The sequence below is a fragment of the Nanorana parkeri genome, unplaced genomic scaffold (genome assembly GCF_000935625.1).
Source record: "Nanorana parkeri isolate BGI_ZX_2015 unplaced genomic scaffold, ASM93562v1 scaffold2155, whole genome shotgun sequence".
Classification (NCBI taxonomy): domain Eukaryota; kingdom Metazoa; phylum Chordata; class Amphibia; order Anura; family Dicroglossidae; genus Nanorana; species Nanorana parkeri.
The window spans coordinates 149202-160771 of NW_017308423.1; the positions used below are offsets into that span (position 1 = coordinate 149202).

General features: G+C 41.7%; 1 protein-coding gene across 1 annotated transcript in view; it reads right to left on the reverse strand.

Annotated features, from left to right (window-relative positions):
* LOC108800898 (alpha-1,4-N-acetylglucosaminyltransferase-like) overlaps positions 1-10184 on the reverse strand; it is a 14700-nt gene extending 4516 nt beyond the window's left edge. The window contains exons 1-4 of the mRNA XM_018572881.1: positions 10125-10184; positions 8550-8616; positions 7691-7824; positions 6675-6774 (exon numbers count right to left, since the gene is read on the reverse strand). Coding sequence (XP_018428383.1) covers positions 6675-6774; positions 7691-7824; positions 8550-8616; positions 10125-10184 — 361 coding nt within the window. The remainder of the gene's footprint in view (positions 1-6674; positions 6775-7690; positions 7825-8549; positions 8617-10124) is intronic.
* Between the last annotated feature and the right edge of the window lie 1386 nt (positions 10185-11570).

The following is an 11570-nucleotide window of genomic DNA, read 5'->3' on the forward strand; positions in this document are numbered from 1 at the left end:
TATATAGTCTGGATTTAGGTGGTTTGAGGCTGATTGGATGCCATGTTGACAGCTATGCCCCTGATTGGCCAGAATGGTCCCCCGCTCCAGAGCTAGAACCATATAAATGGAGCCCAATGTCTCCATTATACCAATTATTGAGTTCCGGTGTTCCTAGTGAAGTGTACAGTAAATAATTAGACGATTGTGCACTTCCAACCTTGTTCTAACAGTTTGGTGAAGGCCCTTTTCTGTTCCACCATAACTGTGCCCCTGTGTACAAAGCCAGCTCTATAAAGATATGGTTTGATGAGTATGGTGTTGAGGAAGCTAAATGGCCTGCACAAGGCCCTGACCACAACCCTAATGAACAAATATGGAATGAACTGCAACTCTGATTGTGAGTTAGATTCTCTTATTCAGCATCATTCTCTGACCTCACAAACCCTGGAATGGGAACAAATTCCCAGACACCCACCAAAATCTTGAGGAAAGTCTTGCCAAAAAAGTGAAGGCTTTACTAGCCGGTAGGTGGGACAACTCCATACTAATGCCCACAGTTTTGTGATGGGATGTCCAAGAAGCTTTAATGGGTGCGATAGTCAGGAGGAAAGAGGTGGCACCACAAGAGTATCAATTACAAGTAACAGACAGTTGTCCCCTTTATTCTACATGGCCTCAAATTATGACATTTATACACAGTATACAAAATAATTAGTATTTCTCCCCCAACCATCCCCCACTCGCCGATCCTTACATCTACAACAACAAAAAGAAAAGCACACCGGAACGTTTCATTCTCACAACTTGGATCTAGTAAAATTAATTCTTCAGTAGAATTAGTTTAGTGAAGAACTCATAACCGAAACAATGTAAAGTGTGTGTCCAAGTTATCAGTTAAAGCTAATTGCTTATTTTCCCCCTAAAACATCCTTTATCTCATATATATTATTAGCATGTAGTTGAAGTTACTTTCGTTGGTTATATAGTATGTTTGTTCCCCATGGTCCCTGTGTGTCTTGTAAAGTAGTCACTGCTCCAAGCTCCCCCCTGTGATGGACTACAATCTCATGTTTAGTTTACTCATTTGTATTGAGACTGTAGTCCATCCCGGTAGCGAGCTTGGAGTGGTAACTACTTTATAACACACACAAGTCTACTGCTCCAGCCTCTCTGGCTTTAGGTAAACATCCTTAAAAAAGAATCAAAAGGAATGTATGACCGCTTCAGGGAACGAGGTTATCCGCATAGAGTCCTAAGAAGGAGCCTAGCCATAGCCAACAAAAGGGACAGGGAAGAACTTCTTAAATGCATTAATAGACAAACACAAAAAGATACACAAGATAAAAGGGTCCGTATGATTACACAATTTGGCTCGAGTTGGTATACCCTCAAACGAACATTGAACAAACATTGGCACATACTCCAACTGTGCCCAATTCTGGCTGAGATAGTGGGTTCTTACCCCCTGGTGACTGCCAGACGAGCACGCAATTTAAGGGATCAATTGGTATCCTCGGAATTCATACCCACCCCGCATGAGACCTGGCTATCCAAATCGACTAGACCAAAAGGCATGTTTGCGTGTGGGCATTGTCATATATGCCCGTTTGTCTGTAGATCCAAACAATTCACAGATTCAACGGGCACTTCTAACTTTAATATACAACATTTCATCAATTGTAATACAACACGTGTAATTTACGAATTAAAGTGCCCTTGTAAAAAGTCCTATATAGGCAAAACTAAACGTGAACTAAAAACGAGAATTGGAGAACACCTAAGGGATATAAAAAACCAGGATAACGATAGTCCTCTGGCACAACATTTTTTGAAGTATCATGGGGGGAGGGTGGCAGGGATAGAGGTTAGGGGAATATATGCACTCAAACTTTCAGCACGTAGAGGAGATTTTAATAAAATCCTACTACAAAAAGAAAAAATGTGGATCTACAAGCTGAGGACCATGATACCACATGGATTGAACAATGAGTGCAATCTACAGGTATTCCTCTAGCCTTTATCCCTGCAACCCCCAGAAATATTACTAAGATTCCCCTCCCCATTGTTGTATCTAAGTGGAGGGTCCCGGCCACTGTGTGAGGTAGTAGTAGATAAATTGAAAAATAACAACTAAATAATAAATAAAAATGATTGAATTCATACCCAATTATTTCATCTAAATGAAAAATTAGTTAATAACTCAACTATGAATAATGTCAACTTGGAGCTGGTTTACCCTTTGTAAGGTACCAGATAATCTCAATGTCGAGTGTACAAGATACATACAAGAAGCCATCCAAAAAACTTAGTTAAACTACTAGCTAGAACAGACATCACTTTGATCATGATTTAACAATACTTACAACTTTAAAACAGTATGACTGATGATATGAAATTAATTGCTGGGCATGATCATGTCTGTTCCTACCGTTTTTTGAAAACCTCCTTGTTGTTTTACATACGATCAAAAAGCAAATATGCAAATGCACAAAGTGAAAAAGTTGTCTCGTGCTCAACCATTCAGGACACTTAATGGGTTAATAGTTAATACATGGGAAAACAGATAAAAACCTCATCAACTAATTACCCATTAGGATCTGACGAAGCCCCAGGAAACGGAGGAGGGGCGAAACGCGTCATCCACAGCAGGATGCTTGACTGACACACTACATTACTTGCATGAAGAGCTTTAAAAGTCTGTAGTAGTGATTGATGTTGACACAGCGGGATAAGGAAACTATCCTCACTGGCAAGACGGGATTAAATCGAGCAGAACCTGGGACGCCTCTTAAAAGCACTTTCAGTACACAGGAATACGTCTAAGAACTTTCTAAAACTATCTGTACACCACAACGAGCGGAACAGGGGAGAAAAACATCGAGCGACCACGCGCCCTGAGAGACTGATTGCCGGGTCAAAGGGAGAGAGCAGCCGTGAGTAAAAGACATTGCTTGAGTTTACTAGCACACATAGATTGGAGGTTTTCCTTCCCCAGTGTATCTATAACTCAGCGGCATTCAGCCTACCCATATCACCGGGCTTATCTCTCATGCTCCGATACATTCCCATAAGTTCCCTTCAACCAAGTATTTGCTCTAATATCGTTGGTGGTGTCCCTAGAAAGAACCAACAAAGATATGAGCTCAGTTCATAGTGACTTTACTTGTAAACTGGTGAAATCAACTTAAAAGACATCCCCAACAAGAGGAAAAATACTAGAAAGAGTTAACTCAAGAATCCCCAAGCATCGGATACATAGTTTCCAGCACAAATCACTTTAGTCCCAGCGCTGTGTCCTCTGGAATTGAGAATCACTTGATAATAAAACAATATTGATCAGCAAGCTCCAAAAAAAGTTTTGAATGTTGTTTTGCATGAATGGATTATTGCAATAATCATTTTTAAAGGTGTGGGGTTAGAAGGTATCAACTGTGTAGTCGGTTTATGTGTCAATTAATTTTTGTTAATTGTGAATATTTAATAAATCATCTTTTTTACATTGCTATTTAACTCTCCGACTCCCTCTTATGTAGCTGCACTCTGTTCAAGAGCCTCTCTTGGCTGAACAAATCGTTTTTCTTATCCTTCACAACACTCCTCATACATCAGAATTCTCTAGTGTACAGCAGATTTAAAGTTGCATGAAAGGGGAGCAATAATCTAATATCATTCATCCATAGAGGAAACCACACAAGGGGAAAGGTCTTGGCAATGCAGACTCGTCTAACCTGTTAAGGCAAATGATAATTGTGCTTTATGGAAAGGAGGAAATCTTCCCTAGATGTATTTATTGCTTGGAATCATTCTGACAACGGATGAATTGTGTGTCTTCCAACAAAATGTATACACACACAGCTCACACCTCGGCATGGTTACACCTCTGCAAGGTTATTTCTGGTAGAGTGGACTGTGTCTGTACCCTAACCCAAAGTTATCTGCCTTGCAGTACTGGGGTCACTGGTTTGAATCCCGGTCAGGTCACTCACTACCTGCAAGGAGTTTTCATGTTCTCCCGGTGCTTGCGTGGGTTTCCTCCGGGTACTCCTGTTTCCTCCCACACTCCAAAGACATGCTGGAAGGTAAATTGGCTCCTGTCTAAATCGGCCCTGTATGTATGCATGGTATATAGGGACCTTAGATTGTAAGCTCCATGGGGACAGGGACTGATATGAATGTTCGCTATGTAAAAGTGCTGCGTAAATTGTCGGCACTACATAAATACCTGTAATAAATAAATCTGTAACTTTACAAGAACACATTCCTGACAGATCACAATATACAGCAACAGCCGAGAAGGTTCCATCCACTGCAGGCAGGAGGAAGCATTTCCTCTGAGCAAACATTGACTCAAGTAGTAGATGATGGCCTTGGAATCCCAAATCTAACCCTCCCTGTAACCCTAACACTAACCCTCCCTTTAATCCTCACACTAACCTTAACTGCTAGCCTAACTTTAACCCTCCCTGAAACTAACCTTTATTGAAACAATAACCTTCCATTTAACCCTCCCCGTAACACTAACCCTCCCTATAACCCCAACACTGACCCTCCCTGTAACCCTAACACTAACCCTCCCTGTAACCCTAAAAATAACTCTCCTTGTAACCCTAACACTAATCCTCCCTGTAACCCTAAAACTAACCCTCCCTTTAATCTTCACACTAACCTTAACTGCTAGCCTAACATTAACCCTCCCTGCAACCCTGAAACTAACCTTTATTGAAACACTAACCTTCCATTTAACCCTAACCCTCTCCGTAACCCTAACACTAACCCTCCCTGTAACCCTAACCCTCCCTGTAACCCTAACACTAACCCTCCCTGTAACCCTAACCCTCCCTGTAACCCCAACACTAACCCTCCCTGTAACCCTAACCCTCCCTGTACCCCCAACACTAACCCTCCCTGTAACCCTAACCCTCCCTGTAACCCCAACACTAACCCTCCCTGTAACCCTAACCCTCCCTGTAACCCCAACACTAACCCTCCCTGTAACCCCAACACTAACCCTCCCTGTAACCCCAACACTGACCCTCCCTGTAACCCTAACACTAACCCTCCCTGTAACCCTAAAACTAACTCTCCTTGTAACCCTAACAGTAACCGTCCCTGTAACCCTAAAACGAATTCTCCTTGTAACCCTAACACGAACCGTCCCTGTAACCCTCCCTGTAACCCTAACACTAACCCTCCCTGCAACCCGAACATTAACCCTCCCTGAAATCCTCACACTAATCTTTCTTGAAACCCTAACATTAACCTTCCAAGAACCCCAGCACTTCCATTACACTAAATTCTTTACTATCACTGTATGCCTAGCAGTCGTCCTCACACTGACATTCACTGTAACCCTGCCTGTAAATCTAACACTACATCTCCCTGTAACCCTAACCCCAGCCCTCCTTTTAACCCCCAACACTAACCATTCTTGTAAACCTAGCAGTAGCCATCACACTAACCTGCATATTAATCTTCCCTGTAACTTTAACACTAAACTTCCTTTATGTGAACTTGTTTGCACTCACCTCTCCAGCCCCGGGACCATCAGCGACAAACACCAGCCCTTTGAGTCACTAGATCCCAGAGACGGAGTCTGCTGCTTCAGCCTCCCTGACTTCAGTTAAACGACCTTCACAATACTCCTCATATATCAGAATTGTCCAGTGTACAGCCGACTGAACATTGCATGTACAAGAAGCTAGCACAGGGGAACAATAATCTAATATAGGTCATCAGTAGAAGACACAAGATAGACTTCTAAGAAGGAACACAAGGTGAATGTTCTTGGTAATAATAAGGAATGGAGGTCTTGCAGACTCACCTAACCTGCAAAGGGGAAATGCCAATTGTGCAGCGTGGAAAGAAGGAGATGCATAACAAGAACTTCCATCACATGATGATTGTGTGTCTTTTTGGAATTTTATAAACATCGAGCTCACGCCCTCAAGGAACTTGTAATTATGCAATGTACACATTAAACAATACCTGGAGCCAGGATGAATCCTCCTTGGGCCATTGTAGAAGATCATCAGCTGTGTAAATACCTTCCACATCCACACCCAGGTCTGTTCTTTATTAGAGAGCAACCCCACTTCTATTGAGAAAGAAAGACACTCTCTCTGAGTAATCAATGTACATTTCAAGGATTTTGGCAAACCTTGTTGCAGATTCCTTCCTCCTTCTTTGCAACTGATGGAGCAATTGCAACAATAAAACAAAAAAAATCCCAAGTGGGACTTTGCACACACAAAAAAACGCAATTGACACGCAAAAAACAAGTTGCATCAAATAATGGTTCATAAAATGATTTTTGCAATATTTGGCACAGCAGAGGTGTGCAGTAGTGCATCAAGAGGATGATTGTGCAAGACAGTTACCGTATTTTTATTTTTTATTTTTTTTTAACAATGAATTGATTAGATTTTGCCAATAGAACAGAAATAATAAACAAACAAACAAAAAAATTACACAACATAGATACATACATACATAAAGAAAACAAAATCCTGCTATACATACATAAATAATATATTTAGATAAAAGGAAAATAGTATTCTATATTGTTATACAGCAGTATTCCAGGTCATCCAATAAACAACTGTATGGGAAAAGTCAACAGTAAGTGATATTGCAGCATTAACAGGTAGTAAGCAAGTAACATAACTGAAAAAGTAAGTCTTATATAAACAGACCTCCATAGGAGAGAGTCCATATGTAGCCCAGAGACAGGATAGTTGGTGGAGGTTGTGTTCTCTCTACCGTCTCAAGAAAGTATGTGATGATCATGGAAGTCTAATAAGTGATAAACATACTTAGGAAGCAGTATTTTTTTGCTTTTAGGAGTATTAGTTGGGGTCATGATACCTGAGTCATGCATCTGGCGTCTGCCAACCAGCAGGCCCATTGTAAGGTGAAGGTGCGGAGTTTCATATTAGCTTTGGGAAACAAAAATTCAAAGTGGACATGCGTGTTCAATATGTGTACAACTACGCCGAGTGATGGAGGTTCCGATTGTTTCCAGGCCCGCGCTATTGCCAGGCGAGCAGATATAAGGATGTGTGAGACTACAGTTCTAGAACCAATAGGCCATTCATTTAGTCCAATCCCTAATAAAGCAAGTTGTGGGGACCCATCACAAGGAAGGTGAGTAACTGTGGAAATAAAGGAGAAGACCGAATCCCAAAAGGATCTGATGGAGACACAAGACCACCAGATATGTATCAAGGAGCCAACAATTCCACAATTTTCACAATTTCAAAGTGGTGAGGATGAGGGATAAATTCTGGCGAGTTTCTGTGGTGTAAAGTACCACTTGTGAAATATTTTCTGTAGGGATTCCCAGTGGTTCAAACATCTCGATGTTTTCAAAAGGCCATGAGATCTCTTTGTACCATTGCTCCGGGGAAATTGAAACGTTATATTTAGTCTCCCACCACTTCATAGACGGTAATTTATCTTGAGATATGGGCTCACTTAGAAGATTATAAAAGGAGATTCCCTTTGCGGGTGAAGAACTAGCACAGAAAAAATGTATGCTTCTCTTAAGGAGCGATCCCCCTCTAACACCTATCGATTGCAAATAATGTCTTATGCGAAGGTATTTGTAGAAATCCCTAACTGGAAGATTATATTTGCTGCACAACTCGTCAAATGACAATAAATGACCATCAGTATATAGAGCATGTAAATGGGTAAGCCCCAAACTCACCCAATTTGACATGTGCATGTCGTCTAAGACATACTCCAGAGTGAGCAGAGGTAGGTGTTTAAGAAAAGATTCGCTGCAGGAGTGTGGTGGGGAGTCGAAGGTGTGCCAGACCCGTAGTGTTGCTGTGACTGTGTCTAGAAAATGTTTAGTGGGGGGGTTGTTGAGAAGGGAGGAGCATAATAAAAGCTTGAGGTTTTTATATAAGATATCACTCTTAATTTGGGACCATATTTTGTCAGGGTGAGGTGACCACCAGAACTTCGCTTGATCCAGCAAGTTTGCCTTATAGTATTTAGCAATATCAGGTGCTCCCATACCAGCATAGGCTTTGGGTGTGTGAAGACATAGTCTTGATATTCTGTGCTTCTAGCCATTCCATATAAAATTGTTTTTTTAGGTAAGAAGGCAAAAGGGCAATAGGGAGCGCTCGGAACATATATAATATGTGAGGAAGAACAAACATTTTAATAAGATTAATCCTTCCTGCCCAAGATGTAGTAGGTCTGTTCAACTCCGTACAAAGTCTTGATACTTTAAGTAGGAGTGGAGCATAGTTATAAGTAAAGAGGTTGGAGCTAGGGGTCACTAGAGTGATGCCTAAGTATGGGAGGGTGTGAGAGGTAGCCCAGGAGAATGGTGAGGTAGCGCTAATAATGGATTTAGTAGTAGACGGAATATTGATGGCCAGCATGTGTGATTTAGAGTGATTGGTTTTATAGAAGGAAACTTTGCTGAATCTCGTGAGGATTTCTTGAACCTCTGACAGTGAGGTCAGGGGATCAGCTATAGAGATTATTACATCATTATAACCCTATTTTGTGTGTTTGTTGGCCAACAGATACTCCACGTATAGCGGTACTCTCACGGATCGCAGCAGCCAAGGGTTCCATCACCAGTGCAAAGATCAAGGAGGACAGAGGGCAGCCCTGTCGAGTACCATAAATATTTTGAAAAGGTGTGGACATTAGACCCGATGTTCTTACTCTCGCGCTGGGTTGTGAGTACAGAGCATCAATGGCTGAGCCCAAAAAACCCACAATACCGAATTTGTGCAATACAGCTCTCATGTACCCCAAATGTACTCTGTCAAAGGCCTTCTCTGCATCTAAAGAAAGAAGCAGAGAAGGCTCCCCCGATCGCTCTGCGATTTGTATAAGGTCAACCATACGCCTAGTCCCACCTGGAGCTTGTCGGCCATATACAAATCCCACCTGATCCGGATGAATCAGATCAGGAAGCACCCGCAATAGTCGATTAGCAAAAAGCTTTGCATACATTTTGACATCTGCGTTAAGTAATGAAATAGGTTGGAAATTAGCAGGGTCATCCAAAAGTTTGTCAGGTTTTGGAATCGTAATGATGGTGGCTTCAAGGGATTCGTTAGGGAAGGAACACGTGGCTGCCGCTTCGTTAGCAATAATACATAAATGAGGGGCTAAGATGGAAGAGAAAGCTTTATAATATTCCGCACTATATCCGTCAGGGCCCGGGGCTTTATGTAGGGGCAAGTCCGAAATAACTTTCAAAACCTCCTTAACCTCAAACGGGGTTTGTGAATAACTGCGTTAGATCAGGTGAAATAGAGGGGAGCCGTACTGAGTCCAAGAAAGATTGTATGTCAGAGGTGGTGGGTGGGAGGGCGATTTGAGAGTCTGTTAGATTATATAATGAGGAGTAGAATTCACTAAAGTGATTGGCTATATCAAGAGGGTTGGAAAAATGTAAGGGATTCTGGTAGTTTCTTTCCGGTGTTTAAATTATTGGGCTATAAATGCGCCTGCTTTGTTTCCTTGAGAGTAGTATTTCAAGTTAAGCCTTTTAATCATAAAATCATATTGTGAGGTCAAAAGCAAACTAAGTTCATGACGAAGGGATCGTAGAGTGGAAGAAGTAGATGGAGCTGGATTTTTCTTATTAGACTCCTCAAGGGTTTGGATTTGGGTTAGGGTTTTGTTACGTTTCCTTTTCTCTTGTGCCCCCACTTTCATCAAAATTCCTCTAATGAAGGCTTTGTGTGCATTCCACACTACTGTGTGGTTGCTAGCAGAGGAAGGATTAATGTCAAAAAATGCACTTATTTCAGACTGGACATAAAAGCTATGTGCGGGATGTGAAATGAGACTAGAATTTAAGCTCCAAGATATGGAGAAGCGGGGGGGCAATTGCTGGAAATATGTATATGGAAACCGGAGCGTGGTCTGACCACGTGATTAATCCAATGTCAGCTTTTGAAATATGTTGTAGAGTGACTTTGTCTACTAGGAACATGTCCAGTCTAGAATAAGAGTTTTGCATATAAGAGAAAAAGGTGTAATCTCTCGCTGCCATGTAGGCATCTCCAGGCATCATGCAGATCATTAGAACGAAGGAAAGATGGGAGATAAGTGTTGCGTTTCCTTTTAGTATTGGAGGAGTCAAGCGTGGGGAAAAGTACCTCATTGAAGTCACCGCAAATGATAAGGTGATCCTTGCGCATGTCAGAAATTGAGCGCATTACCGCGGAGATACATTTTTTCTGATAAGTATTAGGGGCATAGACATTTACTATGGTCAGAAGGCAGCCATTGATTGTTACCACCAAGATAATGAACCTGCCATCTGAGTCAATTAGGGAATCGTGCAGTTGGAAGGTGACTGTTTTTTTAATGGCTATCATGACACCCTTGTTTTTTTTGTCAGAGAGAGCAAAAAAAATAATGTGAGAACTCACGATGTTTACATATAGGAGGTTTATCTCTACAGAAGTGGGTCTCCTGCACACATAGACCATCACTACAGTATGTAGGGATAACGCCTCTTTCCAAAGCATAAAAGCTCTTTTATTAGGGCTGTTAAGACCTTTAGCATTAAGCAAGGTCATTTTTAAGGACATGTGTGACTACATGATGCCCAGAGATGTTGCAGAACAACAAGAAGGAACTTTAGGCAGTAGAAAGTACACCAGACCTGGAAAAGCGTAAGCTTAGTACCATCAGAAGAGAAAATCAGGATAGACCAAAACAGTTGATAATCACGTGCAAAACAAATCAATACACATAAAAAAACAACAATGTATTGATACCAAGCTAATAGAACGGTTATAACACAATAACAAAAACAAACGAATAAACAAGATTACCTGACAGTGTGCATGGCACACTCTTAAATAGGGGGTCAGAACAATCCAAGAGAGCGAAAATCGCCAGATCTTGAAGATCAGGATCAGGTAGCATATTCTAGAAGATGGGTAACCTCATCCATGTTAGAGAGCCATGTAAAGTCAGCGAGATGCCCAGTCCATATGGATCTTCCTGGCTTGTTGAGGCCGGGACGTTGGAGTCGGCATGGTATAGGTATATTCCAGGAATGCAGAATTCGAACACCGTCAGCCGGGGTCAGTATAGGGATTATTTTGTTGAGATGAGAGACCAGGAGCTTCGTTGGGAATCCCCATTTGTAGGAAATCTGACGATCACGAAGTGCCTTAGAGATTCCTTGCGCTTTTGAGCAGATGCAGCCAAGATGTCAGCATACAGCGAAACACGTGTAAATGGTTCTGGGAGAGCAGGAGCTTGTTTAGAAGCAAACATGAGTCTTTCTTTGGTATGAAAAAAGTGGATTCTTGCAATTACATCTCTGGGCACAGACGCCGGTAGATGGTTGGGCTTATGCAGCCTGTGGGCGCGATCAATAAGCGTATCAGGGCCTGAGCTGTTAGCTAGTAAGGCATGAACAAGCTGTTGAAGGTATACAGGCAGTTCTGTGGGGCCCACAGATTCAGGGATCCCTTTAAATTTAATATTGTTGCGTCTGGATCTGTCCTCAAAGTCAGTAATTTTTTCTTGCAATTTCTGAATTATATGACCCTGATCAGAATAGACATCCACAAGGTAATTATGAG